We start from the raw sequence: 23853 nt of genomic DNA, 5'->3' as shown, positions 1-23853 counted from the left end.
TCGGCTTTAGACTTTCGACCATAATGACACTGCCACAGTGTTTCAGGAACTTGTAAGTCATACGGAGTATCTAATTATTGTATTGGATCCCTGAGGCTCTGATCCGAGGTATAAGAATACAAGATTGCAAAGGGCTTCTGCTTCTGCTTCTGCTTCTGTGCCTCTGATAGTCATCTGTTTGTTTTTATGAGAGTTTACATTATTTGTGACACAGTAAGCCACGATGCGGTATGATACCCTATGTGGCTTTATACATCTGGTAGTACTAATTAATTCTTTGATCAGGTATGCCATCTCTCGACCCAGCGAGTATCTCGTGCTCACAGGAGCCGGGATAGAAGATATACGCCTATGCAAAAAGGCCTTTGTAATGCCATGGCAACGGGTATGTATACTCCGTCGTTCGCCAATTCATACAATATAAAACGCTGGGAGTATGGATAAGTTTTTGCCTACTAATTATGTTTACTTCTATAGTGTGCGAGGATCTCGGTGGCACCGTTTGACTTCTCACTCAATCTTCAGGCGATGACTACTGAAAAACTACAATTCGCACTACCGGCGGTCTTCACGATCGGGCCTGATCATGAAGGGAATGATTCCCTCAGGAAATATGCTCTGCTTCTTTCTGGGAGTACAGAACAGGTCGATTTTGCCAAACAGGGGGATGTGACTGATCGGGAAAGGAGAGACCATGTCCAGGATATTGTGAAAGGAATTATCGAGGGCGAAACCCGCGTCATAGTTTCCAGCATGACAATGGAAGAAATATTCAAGGATAGGCAGGTCTTCAAGGAAAAAGGTCTGCCTATTCATTCTTCGAAAAAAAATAAATAAATAAAAAACTGACTATTTATTTCCTGGACAGTGGTTGTCAATGTTCAAAAAGAGCTGAACCAATTTGGTCTGAAAATGTAAGGCTATAGAGCAATATGAATGATGGATCCTATGCTCACAAAAGTCATAGCTACAATGCCAACGTCAAAGAACTCCAGGATACACCTGGCAGTGAGTACTTTGCGTTTCTGAGCAGGAAGGCTCATGAAGGGGCACTCAACCAGGCTAAAATCGATGTCGCCGAGGCACGGATGAGAGGTGAGATAGGAGAAGCAGAAAAGAAAGGAAGGACAAAACAGGAAATCTCCAAAATCGATGCCGATACCGCGGTCCTAGAAACAAAACGTAAAGCTGAAAAGGCAAAAGCGGACTCCGATCTCAAAACTCGTCAGACAGAGCTAGATTCGAGTGTTCAACTTGCCGAGATTATAGCCCAGCGTGAGACGGAAATGAGGGATGCAGATTTGAAGAAGAAAGTTGAAAGCATGCGTGCCCAGACAGAATTAGAGCGTCTCAGAGCTGATCAAGTGACAAGAAGCAAAGTTGAGCGTGAATCTGCTCAAGAAAATGCAGATGCTGCATTGTACACTGAACAGAAAGCAGCAGATGCACAATTGTACAAGCAAAAAATGGAGGCAGACGCTACCTGTATGTTGCACTTTCGTTAAACCGACAGGATCAAGGCTTTGGCTGACTGGCCTCCCTTAGATTACCGCCAAAGCAAAGAAGCAGACGCTGCGTTCTACCGCCAGAAGCGTGAAGCTGAAGGGATTCTTGAAATGTCAAAAGCTTACGGCGCCCTGGTTAATGTTCTAGGCGGCCCTCAGGCCTTTTTGCAATTCCAGATGATGCAGAACGGTACTTATGAGAAGTTAGCCAAGGCAAATGGCAATGCGATCCAAGGCCTTCAGCCCAAAATCACTACCTGGAGTACTGGAGGTAGGCATTCCCATCTCTGTGCATTAACCAGCCTGTCCATTATCGTCAGACCTTTCTAATATCTGTCCATGGGCAAAGAAGACAACTCTAGCGATGCAGTTAAACCGATTCAAAACATCATGAGGAGCCTTCCACCCCTTTTTAGTACAATTCATGATCAGACTGGGATCAGTCCCCCCTCGTGGCTGGTTCAAATGCCGCCTGAGAGTCATGTAGATGGTGGCCAACGGTCCAACAAAACGCCTTCATGATATGCATTCAAAATGATTTGAATGTGTTCGAAAGAGAATTTTATTTGTCTTTTAGATATCTTTGATTCTCTTGGTATAACTGCTCTTGTTGCGCTCTTCTTATATAACTCCTCTCAATTAACTAACTAGTTGCAATATATCAAGTAGTAAGTTAAAGAGTGTAGATGCTTCAGTACACTATAGTGAGAGAATTCAACCAGCTCTGCAGTAGTATATACATCCTTCTTAATTTCTTATCATCACTGAGAAAAATATTATTCGATTGTTAAGTTCACTACCAGCATTCCAAACCTTGTCAGCCACTGAAATCATGTGATGGGCGTCATCCGCCTTCGGCCTTTCTTAGGTCATTCCGGGGATTCATAAATACCGCGCATTATCATCCCTACTCGAGTTTATGGGCTTGTCTAAAAGCGTTGGCGGCTATGCTACATGTTTCCAACTCAGAATTCACCTACATCTACGGTCTCGAAATGTTACACTAGATTATTTCTGTCATCTTGGTAGTCTTTGGTCTATATTTCGAGTCTCGACAATGCCACCGCCGTCGCTCCGACAGCTCTGCACGGCGACTGCTATTAGGAACGTGAAGTGTAGGCAAACACCCGTTACTTAACTTGCCCTCGACACATGACACTTACTCTATATTTTTTTCTCAGATTTAAATGATATTGGCAACATTCCATATATACTCGCTCGACCATTCCTCATCAAAATCGAAAGTCCCGAGAAATTAGTTCGTCGCTTCGCCAGACTTGCATCGTCTATCATCCCAGCTAACTCTGATACTAGAGATCTATAGAGACCCAATCCTCACATATTATCGATGAAGATGGCGAGCTTTGGTTTGAATTCATAAAGAGGGACATACCAAATTGGGACCAATATGAACTGCCTGGGCTGTCTAATTGTTCGTATGAAGTATATTGCGACCTCCGAGAACGTGTGCAAAAATCCGTGGATGAAGATGCAGAGAGGATGAAGATGGCCCTAGATGGAATCAATTCAGAGCGTGCCAAGCACAGCGCCAAATTCGTTGACCGAAAGCACCTTCGACTCCCCCAAGAAAGGCCGACAACTAAGCAACGGTATGCTTCATTCGATCGAAAAATGGGCGGCATCAGACCTGTATTTGCCTCTTCGCGGACTCCTCTTGGATCTTCAGATCCATTAGGGACACCTCTTTGGTCCTTCGAGCGGCCACCGCTCCCTCGGCCCGAGACAAAGAAGAAGAGTAGCATATTCGCTTCAGCCAAACGGAATGCTATTCTTACCGTCCCAACCAAGCAACTAAATAACAGAGCCTCTCAAGTCAAACAAGCCCCACGCTCATTGATTGAGGAGCATAGACGACCTGTAGAACCGACAGCGCCTCGACGAAAAGACTACTCAACCCCAGCGCTAAGAGCGCCGGGTCGATCAAACCCTCATGAAATAGGGGTAGTTAATTATGTCGCCACTCCGGCATTGCAAGAAAAAGAAAGGAGGCTGCGGGCAATCACCTCAGGGCAGAGATTGGCAGCGCATTCTTCAACGTCTCCTGCTCTGTCAAGAGCAGAAACAGATGCATCTTCTACTAGTCCATGCTCTGCAAATGACACAAGAGCCACGCTCATAAGAGGGTCCGGACCCAATATGGAGGCAAAAAGTCTAGCCAGAGAACAAACTTCCTACTCTGATGCTTATAAATCTATCGGACTTGGAGCTGGCTCTTTTCCCGGCCAGTCCCGGACTTCTCCAGAACAAGGACCACGCACTGCAACTATTCGAAAACGACCGCCTCCGAATCCATTAATCCAACCAAAGCGAAAGAGAGTATCTTGATATCATATATTGCTTCATCCTTTTAACGTTTTGCTACACTATCGCTATATTTCAGTTTATCTCGATGCGTAGGAGGTTAGATATCAGGATTGGCGAGAGCTAGCTTACTCAGTATATGTATTGATGATGTTAGTTGGAGCAGGCTCTTGTTTGCTCTCTATTTCAAGTACACAGTGCATCTACGTTTGCAGCATTTTACGGCGTTCTTTGTTTGAAGCATATGTCAAGGGTGCTTTGATAAACGAATATAGGTATTTTCTTTACTCTTGATCTATTTCAATATTACATTTATTCTTGAAGCTTATATTTCAAATGGGCACGATTCATTCATCTGTATTGGTTTAGAAGCTTGGCAGGCGCAAGTTTGAGGGTCTATTTGTACAACTCAATTTGTAGCCATGGTAGGCTATTTACATAATGATAATTTTATCCACTTTTTTGCTAACATAATTTCTTAGAGTTTCTTCGGTATAAAATTTGTCGTTACTGCGTTGGCATGGTACAAGTCGTACCAGTAAGAGACATGCGGCATAATGTATGCTTGAAAACAAACGGTCAGGATATCAGCCTGAAAGTCAAAATATAAGGCACGTTCACCTGCACCGGCAGCTAATAGGGTATACTGCGCCAAACACTCTATGGCTGAGTCCACTGCTATTATTCCCAGGAGACTTCGAGTGTCCGCTTCAAAAGATCATCTTGTTCATTGATGTTATCCCAACCCCTTCATTATTTCTAGTGCCACACAGACTCTAGGTGCTGCGCGGGTTAATCACAAGGCATGAGCGCCACCACGGAGCGCAAGGACAAGATGTAGTGTCGCACCACCTTCCAGGTTATACTCTGAAGCAGTCTTGTCGTCGGCCCTATTATCCACGGAAAACGAGTAAGCGCGAGTTGGATGTGGAGAAAGAGACACTCTCGTGGTAAGCCACGTCACATACATTTGCTTTCCACCGAAAATCAGTCGTTGCTGAACTGGAGGGATACCCTCTTTCTCCTCAACGCGTTCCTTTATCCTGGACACCTAGTAAATGTTCAGCTCGATATTCTAGAACGGTCTTGCATATCCAGGCATGCGAAACGGATCAAGAACACAAGATAGACAGTCGGGTTCCAGAGCGTGGTGGGAAAGTACCTTGTAGTCGGGCTCAATATCCAGCTCAATCTCCTTGCCGGTAAGGGTGCGAACTCTGCGACGTTGTGGAAATCTAGTTAGTTGCGACTTCTAGAACCGATAAACAGCATATACAACTCACTTGATCAACATCTTGATTAGCTGTCACTGATATGACACTATACTGGAGTATCCAGGCTGTATTGCGGAGAGTTTAGGACAGGTCAGTTGGGAGTAAGCTGGAACGGTGACTGAAGCTTTGCCATGGCGGGGTTTGGTGGGGCGGCCTCTTCCTTCCTCGTAGTCCCTGGAGCGCAGCAGTATCGATCTATTCCAACTACATGACTTATGGAGTAGATGCCCTCAGGCAACAGATATAATGGCAGGCAGCCATGGAATGATAAACTTTATGAATTATATGTTGGTAATATTTGCTATGTCTTGGTATCTACTGGATGTCCTGCGAGGGTCTGCTTAGTCGCCTAAATATATGTTTCTGGGTGGTTACTTCGGAAGTACCTGAATCTTACCCATCCACAACACGCGAACACCTATGTATATTATGTACTTCGAGGTAACTTAGAAGTTATATATACTACTCGCTGATTATCATTTCTCCTTTCAATATGACAAAAGTCACCTCTAATACAGCACAAGCAGCCAACCCATTCGACCAATTGATTGTGGACTGCCAGAATAACCCGGTATTTCTCCTCTGGCGATACGGCACAGACTCCAAATTAAGCCTCAAAACTGTTGCAGACTCAAATCCAAAATCGGTACGAAACTCATCGGTCCGACAGAAACAAACGGTTCAAAGCCGAACTCCTCAGCCTGGACTTCGCAGGATGGGAAGCCGACGAGATCCTACGAAAGTTGTATGTTCAAGCCACAAAGGCAAGCACCGACAACAACGACACTCCTTTCGTAGATACTCGAAACAATCTTTCATTTGTCGCTCGGCCACCACAACATATTCAGGAATTAGTCGCAGAGATACAGCAGGGTATTCGTGATGTTGCCCAGAGTTAGTCATCCTTGTGTCTTCGCTGATTCCTTTGCCTTGCCTCTAACTATTCTTGATTGATATTTGAAACAACTCATATGAAAGACCTCGGTTACTAATGCTTATACTAGCAATGTGGTTTGCACCGTCGCATTTTCTGCATATAACCACGCTGGAAATAGCCGCGGCACGCACCCCAAAAGAAATCGAGGACATTGTGGCTACTATCAAGGGGAGTGGTGTTCTTCCGGACCTTGCGGACTACACCTTCCATAAGCGGACGCGGTTGATAAAACCCATAGTCAGCTACGATGCCACCGCAATGGGCCTGAGTTTCGTTCCTGCCGCTGGTGAGGGAAACACAGCCAGAATGTATGTCACAGGTGACAACAATTATACCTATCACCACCTGCGACGAGACCTCTTTGACCAGGTGACGGCGACAGGCGTTGAGCTGAAACCGAGATATATTGCCCCTTCAGCTCATATTACCATTGCACGGTTTATTACTCAGGATGGGTTTCTGCTTGATGGTTCGAGCAAGGATGGTGACCATACTGTCAACCATGAGTGTGTAGCGGCACTGGTGGAGAAAATCGAGCAGATTAATGAAGAATTGCGGGAGAAGTACTGGCCGCGGCAGGATGGAGGCATGTCTTCGAAGGGAGAATGGCTAGTTGGACAGGGGGAAGGACTGGAACTGCAGAAGGGGGTGTCATGGTACGGGGGAGGAGAGAAGGTGTTTGTCGGGAGAGGATTTCAGTAACCTACAGAGGACAATAATTTTAGACATCTTGAAATTTAGCTAACGAATTAATGTACTATCTATCTCTCTCCATTGCTTGAAAATTCGGCTATGAGCATGGAATAGCTGGTCTTGGCATGTGCCCATATCGGGTTAGCGCACACCGAAATAGGGCCTAAGCGAACGAAATCCCACAACCCACGGTCAGCCGACTTGCTCTTCTCGACAAGAGACACCCAACGACCAGCACCCTCCGCGATCCGGCCAAGTCAGTCAAAATGGTAAGAAACTGATTCTTGTTGTCATCTTTGCTTGCAGCTTTTTTATTGGAATCCTGGGCCCTGGTGAAACGTGGTTGGACAATGGATGATGCAATTGGGGAAGAGATGTTCGTTCCAGTCGACAACAACTGTGGCGAGAGGGATATCGGAAGTTGCAAATGCCACGGATCGGCCAGGCACGAAGTCGCTTGAAATTGAAGAGATGTGATGGCGTGGAATAGAAGAAAGAAGCGTGAGATTTTCATACGATCTTTCGACGAGAGGCGACTAGCAAAGTGCGACCGAACACGAAGATTTTCCAGTACCTCGAACTCTATGACTTCAGGATTCTCCTTGTTTACTTTTTTTTTTGTCCTGGAATAATTCATTTCGGCAATCCAACATGCAAACGACATTTCTCCGATGGGACAGGAAACCAGAAATTGGCTGCAAACGCATACACGAAGTTTTTGACAGCAGAATGCTGATACGTTCTCGCAACCAGGTCAACGTTCCGAAAACCCGCCGGACGTACTGCAAGTCCAAGGACTGCCACAAGCACACCCAGCACAAGGTCACCCAGTACAAGGCTGGAAAGGTGAATGCGCCCGACATCCCCGAACACTGGCTCCTCGACGCATGCTCATAATGTGATATACAGGCCTCTCTCTTTGCCCAGGGTAAGCGTCGTTATGACCGGAAGCAGAGCGGTTACGGTGGTCAGACCAAGCCCGTCTTCCACAAGAAGGCGAAGACTACCAAGAAGATCGTCTTGCGTCTCGAGTGCACTGTCTGCAAGGCCAAGAAGCAGCTCGCTCTGAAGCGTTGCAAGCACTTTGAATTGGGGTACGTTTACTTACAAGGATATATGTCTATACTCCAGCGACGCATACTAACGGAAACGCTTCTACAGTGGTGACAAGAAGACCAAGGGTGCTGCTCTTGTGTTCTAAGTTTGTGATTTTCTTGTTCGGCTCTGGGTTTCCCGTTGCACAGACCGCTACTCCGGCAGAGGGCATACGACTTTGGCAATGGATAAATGGAATAGGATTTCATATTCAAGAAAAAAACAAAGAAAGATTATATGACTCCTAGTTTATGAGTCTCTTCACGAATTTATTCCCAGTTTGAATGAGTAGAGCTTCCATGGTCCTGTGACTTTGTATGTCTAGGGACAACCTTCATCATATCTTAATATAGGAGCCAAGTTAAACTGAAACTGGCACTGGACCTCAAGCTTTGTACCTGTCTCTGTTAAAGATATGGTGTTGAAGCTTCATATGACTTGACTCACCATTGTGGCTCACTAAGAGCCCGAGTTTTCTGTTGGTCGAATGGTTTGTCTTGATAAATGGCTCACATATCTGCGGAATTTGATGCATATCGGATGCTTCTCCGATACCTCGTATTGGTCTTTGTCATGACTTTCGTCGCCTGTTATAGTCTGGACTATGTAGTCACCGTGTGAGATACAAAATTGCCTGCACCTATCATCTAGTCCATCTCATATGGGTCTTGAATCTCATTCAGGGAGAAGTATTGGCAAGAGTAAAGTCTATACTGATAAAAACTGATAGTTATCTTTAATCTAGTTACATTTGTTAGCCTATATATAATGTAGATATGTAACAGCATCATGGGAATTACTGCCGGGTATTGTTGGGATACGATCCAGGCTGTGAGCAAATCGAATAATTCGGAGAGAGAACCTGGTATGCTGCTTTATTGCGTATTTAGATCATGGAACATTTTCTATTCCTTTAAGTGGACCTTCTATTCCCTTACTCGGCATTCCTGGTGTCGGTACTAACGAAGCTATATTAAATATATATAGAACCTATCATCTGACCATGCCATCTTAATTCCAAACAAGTAAATCATTCCAATCCTGGTGCTCATCTAAGAATCTCCTCTTTTTGTTAATACGAGAGGCGGAACAACCGCGATGCGGGGTAACCAGAAGATGACCTCCCTCACTGCAGTTTCGGTGGGTATTCCTCCGACCTCTTTCAAGCTAGGGGGGGAATGAATGATTTCCCCAGATCGTCGTCTTTTAATCCCCTACCCCATGGGCACCTGGACTAGGGTCGGCAGTTCTCCGAGTGACATGCTCCTCATTATATATCCTCGGCTTGTTTGTCGGACAGATCCCGCAGATTGATTGCCTATTGCGTCCTCAACATTTGGATCCTAATACCTTTATGTATTTGCGGATATCCATATATACTGCGACAAGTATCGGTTACTTGACCTCTTAGCCATTTCTAAAGACAAGATAGCCCGATGTGACCCTATTTGCAACTCTCACCATGACCAGTTGGTATTCTTATGGCGTTGCGCTCTTCGCCGCAATCGGCACATTCCTTTTTGTAAGATAGCTTGATCATCATAGCGTTGTGGCGGAAACAGTTCGCATCCTAACGGTGAATCATAGGGATTTGATACAGGGATCGCGACGACAAGTATGTGGTTTGAGGATGTCTCCTACTCTTCTTGACTAGATTTAGCTATCTAATATACGTCGTTAGCCATTGCCCATCAAAGCTGGATCGATTATATGGGCCATCCCTCCAAGGGATTGACAGGAGCTGTAGGTCAGAACAGAATATTGAGTCATGGAAGACCTGTCTAACTATAGCAGGTTGTTGCTGTTTATATTTCCGGCGAGGCAGTCGGGGCATTAACACAAACACTGATTGGTGATAGACTGGGTCGGCTGCATTTTATGGAGCTGATGTGTGTTGTTGTCACGGTTGGAACTGTCATCCAGACTGCTGCAGTTAACATTGGCATGTTCCTCGCTGGCCGTGTGCTGGCCGGTTACGCTGTCGGGTGAGTAAGACCGAATTGGCTGCTTTAACTGCTGAGAAACAGACGCAACTAAGGTCTTCATCCTAGAGGAATGGTATCTACTGTACCCATCTATCTTAGCGAAATCTCCGATCCTCGACATCGCGGCTTGATTGGAGGCATCTCTGGCTGCGGCATCTCGTTTGGCACCATGGCCTCCAATTGGGTAGGATACGCCTGTAGCTTTGCTCCTTACGGTCCGGTACAATGGAGACTTCCCCTGGGAATACAGATCCCTTGGGGTATCATCATGTTCTGTGGCTTAATTAGCTTTATGCCTAATTCGCCGCGTTATCTGATCCGCAATGGAAAGGTCGAACAAGCACGCAGAGAGTTTACGCGGATTCGGCGAGATTTGCATTCCGATGATGTGCACCGAGAGTTTTCTCTCATGTTGGCGCAGATTGAGTATGAAAAGGAGCGCGAGATTACGTCCTACCTGGAGATCTTTAAGTTATTCAGACATCGTGTTCTAGTGTGAGTTCTCGGTGATGTATAAGTATGGCAGAGAAGAGGTCAGATCTAATAACTTGTCTGTGTAGGTCTATCGCCGTACAGACAATGACCAGCCTTACCGGCGTGAATGTTATCCAGGTAGGGATTTCCATTTAGAGACTGCGAATATACACTAACATAAACTAGTACTATCAAAGTATGTTCCATGTCTAGTATTGCACTGCACCCAACAAGTAACCGGTACCGCAGCAATCCTATACGAGTCCCTAGGTATAAACTCGCACACTATCCTGGGCCTAGCTGCAGTCTATGGTAGCATAGCGTTTCTTGTCAACAGCCTCACCACAAAATACCTCACTGACCAATGGGGTCGTCGAAAGTAAGCCATTATCCAACCAGTATACCCAAGCGTAGAAACATCGGTTGACCAGAAAATTGACTCTTTCAGAATGATTCTTTCAGGTCTTGCCGGGATCGTGGTCATTGAAATTTACGCCGCCGTCATGCAGCACGAGTTCCAAAATACCGACAATCGAGTTGGGAAAGGCTTTGCAATCCTTGGAATTTACTTATTCGTTGTCGCTTACTGTAGAATAACACCCTCTGAACTCTGATGTCCTTCTCTTAGCTAACGTGATGATCTGTATACAGATGGTATGCTTAATAGCACAACGTGGCTGTATGGTGCCGAAGTCCTGCCGGTTGCGCTGCGAAGCAAGGTCATGGGACTGGCCGCCGCGTCGCATTTTATTGTGAATGTGGCTAGTATGTCTTTCTTGTTTTCGAACATTATATTATACTATAAAAAGCTATAAAAATGACATTTAAAAGCATGAACTGATTGATGATAGTCACCGAGGCTGGGCCTAGTGCCTTTGCCAATATCCATGAGAATTATTACTATGTCTTTGTGGCCTGCTCGCTTTTCTTTTTCATTGTGGCCTACTTTTATTTCCCGTATGTGGATGGTCTGATCCGCTTTATTGTTGAAACTAATGGGGTTTAGTGAGACGAAACGGAAAACGCTTGAGGAGATCGCGGCCTCTTTTGGGGATAAGGTCATTGTACCGGACAGAATGGATGCGGGAGTCGATGATGATGATGGAGATGTTGTCAAGCCTCGCGCTCAGCAGGTGGAGTGATGCTGACGAGGGAGGGGTGAATTTGAAACTCTAGACACTGATGATATATTGATATAATACATACTTGAATCGAATGATGATAAACATATGATCTTTACCCCCAATTCTGGTAGAGGTTGTTGATAATATTGCAAGACACAGAGCAGCAGTAATAAGATAGTAGCATTTGATATTTCAGTTGACTTTCCCGTATGTATAATTGACACAATGGGCCAACATCAAGACAGTGATGTCAATATCTAGTATGGGAAGAACCAAGGAATCCAATAATTGTTGCCTTTAATGATGGTGAAAGAAGCGCGTCTTTGAGGACATGAAAATAGCGGGCAAATCAACAGCATTATATTATGGAGAAGAAGACAGCTGATTAAGTTAACAATGGCTCAGTTTGATAATAGAGAGGGGCAGATCCAAGCTTTTGAGAATAGAAAAGAAGATCTTCTACAGAGTGAGCCACAAAATATGCCACATATCATGCAGGTCTCGATGTATTGGTATGTACAGTACCTGTCCGGTATGGTACTACTGTAAATAATCGATACTAAAAGATTACAGAATAGAGTATTGTAGATAATTAGGCTATGTCGGGGAGTATCTACCTAATAAGTAATTGCTCTACCTAAGTAAATGCTTTATCAATCTGGCTGGAATTTTCTGTTTCTCATCCTTGGTCGACTCCCGACAAGGCGACCGAATTCCATGGAAGGCTCTTTTAAATTGCCCCCACATGTTCCAAACGGACCACTGGCAATGCCAACATCAACAAAGTCGCTAGTAGTGCCCGACATGACCGATAGAGTTCAGGCAGACAAAAAAGGGCAAACGGGGCGTCGCACCGGCCCCATTCTGTATGTGAAGTCATTCTTAGGTAGAGTAATTACTGAGTAATGCAGTCAAGCATGAGTAAATGCAGTAGGGGGTAGCAAATAGCTAGGTCTGTGTCAACCTCTTGTCGACCGGATATATTGTTCCAGATTACTTGGACGTCTACTCCGTGCCTAGACGCAATTCGAATCAATCTAATTAATTCAATCCACAGAAGAGTTTATCACGAGGCTTCACGTGGGTTATTTTTTCCCTTGTCATCTCTTTCTCTCTCTTTCTCTAACTCTCTACCTACAACTGCTGTGTATTGCCTATACTCCTTATTTGTTATTGTTATTATAACTATTCTCATTCTTATTTCTCCTCTTATCCAACGTCCCTCTTATCCTGTTGTCTCGTTTCTCGCCTCCCCACAATTGTGCCGCCTGCACCCGATCATTTTGCTCATTGTCTTCTTCACTGCCTCAGCCTTGCTTGCTCTACCCCACTTCCTATCATCTTCCCCCCCCCCCCTCCCTTGCAAATTTATTTTTCAGTTTACTTTGCTCTCTACCAACCATCCCTCAATCCTGATTACCTTCTCACCCATCCATATTTAATTCAACCATCCTCATGTCATACATTTACAGAGAGCGTGAACGAGATCGAGATTGGGATGAATCCCGGTCGTCGCCTGTCACTATCAAACGTTACGTCATCCCCCCCGAGGACGATCGAGGCCGAGAGCGAGACGTTCTTTATCGACGCGAAGATCTAGTTTCAGGTGATCGAGAGCTGGTCGTTCGGCGGTCTACTGACCGCGAAGATCCCATTATGGTTCAACGTTATGAGCGCGAAGTCGACTATGACTCGCGCGGCGGATACGACTATCGTTCCGAAAGAGACTACTACGAGCGTGAGTCCCTATACTCTGTCCCGGTTGTCACTGGTAGGAATAAGTGCCTAACGATTACTACAGCTCGAACCCGAGAGTCCGACTATGAGATTGTCCACCGGTCAGAGGTAGACCGTGACCCTGGTTACTTATATCATCGTCGTGTTCGTGAGTATGATGATGACCGTCGCTTCCGGCGGGAGCTCAGCCCTAGTGACTCGGTCTCCCAAGCCACCCGTCGGCGCGATGGTCAAGACTACAGTAGCGATGACAGCATGGTGTACATTCGCAAAGAGACACGCGAGTATGATGACCATCCGCATCACCATCGTCATATGGCCGAAGGCGCTCTGGTCGGCGTTGGTGCTGCAGAATTGCTCCGTAGCCGCCGGAAGAAGGATGGAGGAGAAGTGTCGAGTGGTATGGGCCGTCTCGGCCGTGATGTCGGCGCTGGTGCTCTGGGCGCCGTTGCGGTGAATGCGGCTTCGCGAGTTAAAGACTACTACCGCAGCAAAAGCCGTCATCGCTCCCATTCCTTCGACGACGACCGGAGTTCCCGTTCTCATCATCGCCACCATCATCACAGCCACAGCCACTCTCGCCGTAGTCGCAGCCGCTCCCATTCTCGTTCCCGTGCAAAAACGTTCGCGGAAATTGGGCTTGGTGCTGCGGCTATTGCCGGTGCGGTCGCGCTCGCGCGACACCACTCGAAAAAGGATAAGGACGGGAGACGTAGTCGGTCCCGACACCGTCGCTCAGCTTCTGTGAGGTCTAAGGGGGACCCCGACTTTGAAAAGCGCAGCGAATCGCAACGGAAGAAGCATATGACTGGCGCTGGACTGGCTGGTGCTGCAGTGGCAGGTCTTGTGGAGAGGGCGCGCAGTCATTCGCGCTCTGGTCGACGTGCACGATCCCGATCCCACAGCACATTAAGGAAAGCTCTGCCGGTCGTAGCAGCTGGCTTAGGAACGGCCGCTGCCACAGGGCTTTACGAGAAGCACAAAGACAAGAAAGAAGAGACCAAGGATGAGTCAAGATATAGAGAACGACGACGCTCCAGATCTCGCAGCAGGGCTCCGTCGGACTTCTATCCCGACCCTGCAAGAGACTCGGCTGACTTGATTGAGTACGGCGAAGATCCTGTGCATGGAAGCATTCCTGCTGCCAATTACTATGGCCGATCAATGACTCCGCAGGGTTATTACTCTGATGCTTCCGACCCAGTCGCCAGCGGAGCAGCAGGTTTTGGCTCAAGACACCGTGGCCGTGGTCGTAGCCGGAGTCGAAGTCTCGGGCGATACAACAGCAGCTCCTCTGATTCCGACAAGAGTGGTCGCAGGAGGCGGAGAAGGGACCGTAGCAAGCCTCGCAGCCGATCTCGTGGCCTAGCCGAAGCTGCTCTTGCTGCCACCGGTGCTGGGTATGCAGCTCACAAGTACTCGCAGCATAAGGATCGCAAAAAAGCGGAGCAGGATAGGGATAGACAGAGTATACCTCTTCCCTCTCAACCATATTATTTCCAAGATCAGTACTGATACATGTGGAAAAATTAGAATATGATGGGCGGGACCCGTATGATGAGGCGTACTCCCCTTCTTCAGCTGCACCCCAGCAGATAGAAAATCAATACTACCCTAACAGCAACTTTTTCCCTCCACCACCGGGTCCAGCACCCCGGCAGGCTGAGTATGCTACCCCATACAATCAAGCCGACTATCCCCCTCCTGGTGCCGTTCCATCTTCCCAACCGTACAATTATCCGACTCCACCGGGACCAGAGCCGTACGCCCCTCGACCACGAAGGGCAGATGAGAATGTGAGTGCTACATGGAACTCTCCCCCTTCTACTGCCCAATACACATGCGATGGTGGGTTCAGGGAAGAGCACCGATCAGTCCAGCGTATGGCTAACCCCGGTTGTTCAGGTCTAAAGCCGTATTCTCCATCGAGGACTCCACGTGCAGAAAAACGGAGGTCGCGTACCACCAGCAAGCCAGACCAGCCCAAATCAGTTGCCTTTAATCTTAGTCCTCCTGGACGCGGCCGTCCGATAGATCCTGGCTACGAATCAGATGATAGCGATTCGACCATTGACTCGTCAAGTGGGAGTAGTCATCGCCAACGCCGCCGTAGTTTCCATCGTCGCCGTCATTCCTCTTCTGCACCTCATCCCTTAAGACCCGGGCCCAGACCAAGCCGGGAACATGGCTCCACAGGAGAGAAAATGCAATCCAGCAGTCGTGAGCATGAACATGAACAAGAACCCGACTCTGATTCAACAATCGAGCTACCCAATCGCTTTGATTCTCAAGGTCGAATTCTACCCCAGCGTGGAGATGATCCATTAGCAGATCATTTTGAAGATATGCTTAAGAGATTTGGTAGAGATTATGCCTAATTTGTTTCTCTTTTTGAAGGTAATCAATCTATCGTCACTTTTACGGGTGGTTTTCTGTCTTTTTGGTTCTGTATTTACAAGATTTATGATTTCACGATATGCTGTTGGATATGTTAGGAATAATTTCTTGGTTATGATTTGTGTTTTGATGATGGACGTGATACGACCCAAGTTAATATTAGTACATTAGTCAATATATTGAACTGAATGTATTCTTTCTATACATAATGCAATAATTCTAGACAAAAGTGATAGGAAAGGCAGAAATATGTCTAATATAAAATAAATATAGAGTAGCACATCCTGTCCACTGATAATGGATGTAAATTATGTACAGAGAGATACATAAAGAAAAGTATGGAGTCAATCCAGCAAGGCATAATACAAAAAACTCCTGAGATGATGTAGAACAATCAATCGTCCATTAGGGTCATTTGCTGCCTCTTGTTTCCAGTGCTGTGTCTAAACAAACAATTTTCAGAACGACGCAAATCAAAATCCTTCGAGCACCCCCAAAAAACTTGTATAATAAGCGCCATGCTGATGCATACATAACCAATTCTCATTTAATGTGCCGTTTCTCCATGTCTTTTGCTGCTGTTTCATGAGAAATATATCAAATTTTCGTCACGTCATTCAGAAGAAATTTTGCTCCAAGAGGGAAAAAAAAGGACAGAGAAAATTAAAAATGAGGTGATATCTCAAAAGGAATGGCTGTTGTGTGATCTTGGATGACTAACCCTCACTAGGCGTGAGAAAGATCCAAATGAGAATCACATAGAAAAAACATAAATAAAGATAATATAACAATTTTCAGTATACAACCGCACTATCCAAACGTCTGGACAATGACGGGAAAATAATGTGCAAGGGTAAGTGTCGCGAATGGAAATTAAGGGGCAGACGCAAGGAAAAGATCGAGTCAAAGAGTACTACCAAAAAAGAAAGGGCAAAGATACAATTCGGAATTCAGTCAAGGACGGTGGCTGAGATCTCCTGTCAAGCTGCGAAGGCTCGTCCGCCCCTTCTAAGCGTTTCTCGTGCAGATTCTATTCTTGAGCGTCCGACAACCGATTGATCAGGGGCTGAGATTTTGCGGCGATAGAGTCTCGTCAAAGAAATCCTAGCTGTTTCGTTCCTGCCAGGAGTTCGGTTCGGATCACCATCCCCCGAGTTATCATCATCGCCATCGCCATCGCCATCCGGTGTTACTTTGACAGTAGAGCTGACAGATGCCGAATGAAGTTTCGAAGTCAAAGGAAGCTGGTACTTGACGACCCCGCGCACAATCAAATCGAACTGATGCTGTAGAACGCGCTCCCACCGTTCCGTGCCGCCTTCTTCCGTCTTATTCCCTGGCCGGGCGAGGCGAATCTGCCCTTTCGAGACGGATATTAGATGGTTCCAGGGAGAAGGCTCGAAGGTCAAAGGAGAGTCAAAGTGGAATACACGGCCCAACAGCATTGTTTGGGGATCCCCTGCTGGATCTGTTGGGATGGGATCGGTTCCCTTGTCAACATCATCGCGGATGGACACTGATTGATTGGAAGGAAGTTCATTAGTCAAACAATCTGCTGTACCACCTGTACAGCGTGCCAGGCGAGTCAGCTCAGCTCGCTTCCTACTACCTTCAACCCGAGGAAAATGAGTCGACTCCGAGACGTGATCACGCCACAATTTGTCCGTGCCCACATAACGACTTTTGGCAAAGATGTTAATGTCCACGTCGTCGACAACCACAGGGAAAAGATTTGGGTTAGCCGCTTGCACACTGAGGTCAAGCATGATTTCCTGCTCAGATGCGAGCACGTTTTGAATGGCGAGGATCTGAACGTCGAGAAGCGACTTGGTAACAGCAACAATAAACGAGGTAGCGCCTCCGATTACCACCAAAAGTAAGAGACTGATAATGACACATGCGCCGTACCGCGAGAAACAGTTTCGTCGACGTTGCTGCATGTATTCCATCTGACGCAGACTGGTACTGTTGGGTCGTCGGTTACCATGACGGCTCCGCGCTAAGCGGGGAGACCCTATCAAGGGGGTCCGTTCATCATCGGCACCTTCGGCGTCGAAATCGTAGCCGTAAATCTCTCCTGCCTTTTTGGCGCTGTTGATTGAACGATGGTTGAGAGCTGTGCGGGAGTTGGCATGCCTCGGCTGTCGCAAGCCGCTTCCCATATAGTGGCGAGGGGATTTGTTGTGGGTGTGGGATTGAGGAAACGGTGAATCGCTATCAAAGAGAGACGGATGTATATTGTTCCGTCCAAATCGTCCAATATGGTGGTGACGAGAGGTATGAGCTCCACTGCCATCAATTCTGGAGTGACTGCGGCCGCTTTCCTCGCCAGCATCTCCATCCGCGTAAACATTGTTGGTGAATTTCATGCTCCGTTTCCCGGTAACGCTGTGGTTCCCTTCTCTCATACCTGGACGACTCCGACCCGCCAGCTGGTCGACTTGACTCGCCATAGACGTTGCGCTAGGGGTACGAGAATGATACCGATTCTGCCGGGCAGGGTATGGATCCGGAGGGTTGGACTCGTAAACAAACGTTTCATCTGAGTCAGACACATCGGCTTCATCGACAGCGCTGGCGACTTTCGCTTCAAAAATGTCGGCTTTGGATGACGCTGCCCCACTCGTTAGAGCGGCCGGTTTGCGAGCCCTTCTTTTTTCCTTCTTGGGGCGAATTGTTTCAGTGCTGAGCTTCATTCGGAGAGTACCCGGATCGACACGGCTCGAACTACCTCGGTCCCCCGTCACCACGCCCAAGGAGACTTGGGGGATGGAGCTGACAGTTTCGGTCTCGACGATCATGTTGCGAACAGATCCATCCGCCGGTTTGCTACGAGCGCCACTCAGAGAGGTAGTCGACCGTTTTGGAATGATAGTATCAGGCCCTTTAGGTCCAGATGATGTACGCCGGCGGTTCTCTCCCATAGGCTCCGAGCTTTTGTTCCCCCCACTCTCGCTGCCACTCTCAACAGTCTGCTTGGCGGCCTTCGGGGTGGGGTCTTCATCAATTCTTTGTAGTCGGGACTCATCCGAGGGAGGTTGATTTAATATAGTGTCCGTTGACGGAGTTGATTGGTCACTAGCCATTTCCTGAACGGTTTCAAGTGCGGAGACGGACCCATTTCGGTTCACGGCGCGAGGTGCACTTCGATCTGGTTTGGCAGCCGGATCATCAGGTAGGGCCATTGATCGCTTGCTCGAGGTATTGGCAAGATATATTTCTTGCTCTGATCGCCGGGAGGCGGTCCATAAAGACATGTTGGGGTTTTCAGGATCGAGAACATCGGCAGGCGGTTCGACATTGGGAGAAGGATTAAGGGCAAGGGGCTTAGAAAGCGCCTTTTGTATAGCAGCCTCAGAGGGAGGAGCGCCCGGGCCAGGGTCTTGAGCTGGGACGGACCGAGCTGGACTTTGATTTAGGCTGCCTTTACGTGAACGCGAGGAGACACGGGATTTTGAGGTTGAGCTCTGTGGGCGACGTGTGGAGCGAACGGGGGAGGATTCGCGGGATGAGAAAGTCGAATTTGTGGTTGAAGCGGGCGTGGAAACGCCAGGGGATAATTTAGGCAACTGAGATGAGATGGTGGCTTGTATCTGGGGGTTGACGGTCGAACGTGGCAACTCTCTCATGTCACTGTCATTAGCAGATCGCCGGGATGCAGGCGAGGCAACCTCATCGTTAAGGGCCATTTTGGATCCAACAGAATGACCATTGGAGTAAGGCGACCTCTCGGACTCCGCTGCCATGGTCTCGGTCGAGTCAGGTCTCGCTGACCGGACTTAAAGGAGAAGTCAGGAGATCCGAGAGGGAACCAGAATGAAAGAATGAGAGGGACAGTCCCTAGTTGCCCAATTAAAAAAAAAAAAAAAAAAAAAAAAAAAAAAAAAAGGGAAGGAAAAGATAAGGCGGAGAAGAACACCAGAGGGCCAGGCCAGAAGGAAGCAGGGGAAAAAGGGAAGAAAATAGGCCGTCAAGAGAATCCTGGACAGTTGGGACCAACAAAAAAAAAAAAAGAGGATCATCCGTTGCACAACGTTACACAGATGAGAGATTCAGAGAGCGAATAGACGACAGCCACATGCTGGAAAGATATCAAGGGAGGAGACGATGGGAAGAAACGGTCTGCAGGAGGAGACAAACAGAGTGAATTGAATTGACCGTAGCGCTCAGGGATCCGAACAAGAATCCAGGTTGACCGAAGCCAGAGAGACGGACACAATGGTGGACATAACTTGATCAGAAGACAAGACGCGCAAGATGGAACGTCTAGAACACACACGCCCAACACCGATTAGCCAACCGGGAGGAGTGCTGTCGATCCGAACGCGATTGTACGACGGTCGTAGGGGTAACGGAACTAGTAGCTAATACTTGTCCGGGGAACAATTGGCGGCGCGGGTACTCCCAAGTCTCCAAGAGGCAAGAGCCAGACACAAGGAAAGTATCAAGAAATCAAAACCAGAAGGGGATTAGACGGAGGATTCGACTGTCAACGGCGGTCAAGTCGAAGTAGCATCTCGTAGTTTACCAGTAGTGCTCAGGGGAGGGGAGTCCAAGACCCAATGATAGCGGCCCACGTCAAGGAGGCCCAGCACGATCTGGGGCGCACAGTTGGGTGGGATGTCGGGCCTCTCGCTGGCTCAGGCAACAAACTCTGGAAACAGAAAGATGATGCAGAGCTGCCAAAACAGGGAGCGAATAGCGATTATATGGGGGGTCGGATGGATGGCAGCGAGCGAAGTGGAGGAGGAAGGAGAAGACGATGAAGAAGAAGGTGGTGATGAGAAATTAGCGAGAGAGAATGCATGCCTTGAAGGAACGGTCCGAGGATACCATCCGTAACGGTCTGCGTAATATTACCTGCCGAAACGGTGGGTAGCCCTGGTCACAGTGATACCCTCCGTACGCAGCATCATGGTGACCTCATCCATGCTCCTTCTCCTACTTTAGGATTCCAGTCGGAAAAATATTCATTGCTCTATCTAGTTCATTTTTAAGTCCCATGTAGAACCCCAATTCCAAAAATCCCAATGCCCGCAATATACTAGCCAAAAAGCAATATCCAAGCTATGAACATCATAATGATAACCAAGCTGTCCTTTCCGTCCCAAATAAATCGAATCGCTTCCAACACACACGAAGCAAATCCAAGCATCAAAAAGAGATTTGGGGGGTGGGGGGTATATAATCGTCGTAATAATCATTGTTGTAGGCGCGCAGCCATGACCCACAGTAATTTATACAATCTTGTAGACTCGTTTCGCAATCAGAACCGACGCAATGGCGAAAAGCACCAACCCGGCCGTAACTACATCCCCCGTTAATCTGATACCCATCAACATAATAAAGAGAACAACTTACTGGACCAAAACCACCACAAACTGTCCACTTCCTGGCCTGGAACCTTGACGTTCATCCCCCACATGCCGCAGATGATGTTCAGCGGCAGTACAATGGTTCCAAGAACCGTCAACTTCCCCAGCACATCCGCCGTCTGTTCCTGACGCTCATTCATGAGAATGTTAATCTGTGCCAGGTAGTTAGAGTGCGCGCGTGATAGAAGACTAGAGATTAGTTAGCGGAGGGCTAGATATCAAGTCCGTTCGTGTCGAACGTACGTTTCGTAGTAGGTCAAGCTGCTAGTCATCGTCATGATGTGATCCTGGATATCACCCAAGTAGAGACCAATCTCCGATTTAGGGGCGACTTCCCACTGTTCGTTGCACCGCTTCGCAAAGCCCTTTACAACATCTGCTTTATTGCTCAGCAACCGATACATCCCCATTACTTTCTTCCGGCACACCCCTACTCGTCGCAGCATTTCACCGGGGGCAATGGTTTCCGAACTATTATCGCTAGTGGCTTCCTTATTACCGGCCTCAACCCCGTGCTCCGGTGAATGCATCTTCATGATCATCTCGTCGATCTCATCGACCTCGTCTTCGATGGACTGAATTAACGGCCCAAACACGTCGGTGATATCGTCAATCAGAGCATATGAGATCCAGTCGGAGCTGAGAATCAAATAATCCATTAACTGTCGGATCCGCCGCCGTACATTCGCCGGGTGGGGTGTCTGGGAGAAGTGGAAAGAAATGATCCCATCCCGGAACACAACCACGTACATATTCACCGGCTGAAGATAATTCTCACTGTTAACATCCTGTTCAAACGTGCGGTAGTTGACAAAGTAATAGTTCCGGAACAATTCAACTTTTTCACGCGCTTCCTGCATCATGATATCTTCAGCCGTGAGAGCGTGGATCCCGAACGCCTTGGCAATCACCCGCATTTCTGCGTCCGTTGGAGAAAGAACATCAAGCCAAAATGTTGGCCGAGGACCATAGCGCTTTGGTTTGGAAAGCGGCAGCAGTCGTCGCGAAGGAGACGCATCTGCCGAAGTACGAGCTTCCGATACGACCTCGCTGATGACAGATGGCCGAGGCCGCTGCTTACGATCGGTCAAATTCTCGTGGTTGTTGTCATTGGTGGCCGCTGCTCGGTCTCCTTCGCTATTAGTAGCACCACTATTTCCAGTGGTGCTTCCTCCAGCGTGATTGTCGGATTCTCTATCTTCCTCATCGGAAGAGTCTTCCAGTTCCGGTGGGTCGGGGATGAAAAGTTCTCGGAAGCTACCTCCCGGTTGCACCAGCTCGGAGATGGTCTGGGCGTGTATTGTACTCTGGAACTCCTCGTTAAAGTAGGTGAAACGGTACGGAACTTCGTCCTCCTCGCGCTTCCAGAGTCGGTACTGGGGGCGCAGACGGCCCTCGATAAGCATAGGCTCGCTGATTTTTTTTGTTCTGAAGTCACCTGTGCGTTCCTCTTTCTCCTCGCGACTCCATTCCTCTAGAACTGATAGATCCGGCCATTCTCTCTGCCGTCGCCTTCGACGCTCATCCCCCCGATGTAGCCTCGGTACATCTTCCTCCGCCAACTCTGACACTTCCTCGGTAGGGAAGCAAACGTCTTCTTCAACAGGAAGGGTTCGTCGACGGCGCAGTCCTTCATGGGGAGTCTGACGTGGCGAGAGAGACGACGGGGAAGATGGTCTATTCCGACCGGTATCATCCACATCAATGACTATGTCACGGGATCGACCCCGGTGATCAATGGATTTGGCTAGGGAGAAGTCGAACTCGGTTCCTGTCACCATCGCATCATCGTACCCCATATCTGGCCCCAGCTTCGGGGTAGTTGGTATTGACGGGGGGTTATTGATGTCATAGTCACGATCCGGCTCCGGGAATGATGGACTCGCAATGGCCCGGGGTGAGCACCGGGATGAACTCGTATCCACCGATGTCCGCCGCCGACTAAGAGACAACGGACTCGATTTCGACTCTGTCCCATAACGGGACTGACTAGGCCTGTAACCCGAGGAAGGCCTTATCAATGGAGTTCGATCATCGACCCCCTCAACGCCGTCACTGTCTTCTGCTCGGCGAAGAGTGCTTGAGGGAGGAATACGGGAGCCTGTATCGCTAGGGCGGATGGACGACAACAAAGATCCAGGACGAAAAGACTGGGCCAGTCGACTCTCTCTGCGAGGTCGCATCGAAGGCTGATCCCTGTTGCCCCAGGCTCTGAATTAGTCACGCAGCCCCATTAAATTGAACAGCATGAATTCAAGAGACGTACCGATGATCCAGCAGAGCCTCACTCTCAAGACTTGTGCTACTCAAATCTCTACCGAGTTTGTAAAACGGAAGCGCTGGCCGGGGTTTTGTCTGATCCGGTTCCATCGTAGCAAAACCCTCCGCTTCGGGAACTGAAGTTGGAGCTGGCACCGGATGAGGTTCTTCGACACCAAGAAAGGACGGTCGGCGATTACGACGCTTCCGATGACGGTTTTTCTTTCGCCTGGGGGGTTTGGCCGGGTTCAAAGTGGGCTCCGTTTCCATATCCTGTTTCCTCTCCGGATTCCCATTCCCGTAGTTGGCTGAGCCACGGATAGTTGAAGGCCGTGACCTCGTAGAGTGACCATTGGATGGAGAGGATCTCCCAGAGGTCGAGGGAATTTGATGTGAAGAAGACGGAGAGCGTAGCATATTTCTCTATCTGTGATTTGTATATGCAGAGTTGATAACATGCACAGTGATTGGTGGTTGGAAAGGGGTCCAAATAGCTTGTTCCACAATCCAAGCACTCTGCTTGCTGGTGACTGCCCAAAGAAAAATAGAAAAAGGGAACCAGGAAGACGGGGGATGATCCTAGGGTTCAGGTAGCTGCAGGAGGTTGAAAATAGCCGACTTTAGCATGGTCATGGACAGCTCATGGAGACGCAGGGTGGGGGAATTGCAACTGGCT

The 23853-nt window shown here is 47.9% G+C and overlaps 6 protein-coding genes across 6 annotated transcripts; 4 read left to right on the top strand and 2 right to left on the bottom strand.

Moving 5' to 3' along the window:
- Positions 1–223: 223 nt before the first annotated feature.
- Positions 224–3851, top strand: ATNIH1004_001242 (uncharacterized protein; the record flags this gene model as incomplete). The annotated part of the gene is made up of 7 exons (XM_033565942.1): positions 224–228; positions 286–385; positions 478–802; positions 869–914; positions 968–1485; positions 1546–1776; positions 2830–3851. 7 exons carry the CDS (start codon positions 224–226, stop codon positions 3849–3851), a joined length of 2247 nt encoding a protein of 748 aa, XP_033431699.1.
- Positions 3852–5594: 1743 nt separating this feature from the next.
- Positions 5595–7932, top strand: ATNIH1004_001241 (60S ribosomal eL42 domain-containing protein; the record flags this gene model as incomplete). The annotated part of the gene is made up of 7 exons (XM_033565941.1): positions 5595–5672; positions 5731–5995; positions 6106–6694; positions 6967–7000; positions 7485–7577; positions 7641–7825; positions 7893–7932. 7 exons carry the CDS (start codon positions 5595–5597, stop codon positions 7930–7932), a joined length of 1284 nt encoding a protein of 427 aa, XP_033431698.1.
- Positions 7933–9288: 1356 nt separating this feature from the next.
- hxt8 (putative MFS monosaccharide transporter (Hxt8)) lies at positions 9289–11427 on the top strand (the record flags this gene model as incomplete). Its single annotated transcript, XM_033565940.1, has 12 exons — positions 9289–9348; positions 9414–9441; positions 9508–9569; positions 9621–9811; positions 9878–10306; positions 10372–10423; positions 10472–10481; positions 10535–10664; positions 10734–10873; positions 10937–11050; positions 11137–11242; positions 11292–11427. The coding sequence occupies 12 exons, from the start codon at positions 9289–9291 to the stop codon at positions 11425–11427; spliced, it is 1458 nt and encodes a 485-aa protein (XP_033431697.1).
- Positions 11428–12864: 1437 nt separating this feature from the next.
- Positions 12865–15524, top strand: ATNIH1004_001239 (DUF3824 domain-containing protein; the record flags this gene model as incomplete). The annotated part of the gene is made up of 4 exons (XM_033565939.1): positions 12865–13147; positions 13211–14614; positions 14680–14994; positions 15052–15524. 4 exons carry the CDS (start codon positions 12865–12867, stop codon positions 15522–15524), a joined length of 2475 nt encoding a protein of 824 aa, XP_033431696.1.
- Positions 15525–16523: 999 nt separating this feature from the next.
- Positions 16524–19289, bottom strand: ATNIH1004_001238 (putative phospholipid metabolism enzyme regulator; the record flags this gene model as incomplete). Its single annotated transcript, XM_033565938.1, has 1 exon — positions 16524–19289. The coding sequence occupies one exon, from the start codon at positions 19287–19289 to the stop codon at positions 16524–16526; it is 2766 nt and encodes a 921-aa protein (XP_033431695.1).
- Positions 19290–20780: 1491 nt separating this feature from the next.
- On the bottom strand, positions 20781–23594 carry MNR2 (CorA metal ion transporter; the record flags this gene model as incomplete). The annotated part of the gene is made up of 4 exons (XM_033565937.1): positions 20781–20851; positions 20905–21107; positions 21162–23129; positions 23185–23594. 4 exons carry the CDS (start codon positions 23592–23594, stop codon positions 20781–20783), a joined length of 2652 nt encoding a protein of 883 aa, XP_033431694.1.
- Between the last annotated feature and the right edge of the window lie 259 nt (positions 23595–23853).

Source organism: Aspergillus tanneri, assembly GCF_003426965.1.
Source record: "Aspergillus tanneri strain NIH1004 chromosome Unknown AapTan_2_pilon_pilon_pilon, whole genome shotgun sequence".
NCBI classification, from domain to species: Eukaryota; Fungi; Ascomycota; class Eurotiomycetes; order Eurotiales; family Aspergillaceae; genus Aspergillus; species Aspergillus tanneri.
The sequence above is the reverse complement of the archived record's forward strand: the minus strand, read 5'-3'. Positions and strand labels throughout refer to the sequence as shown.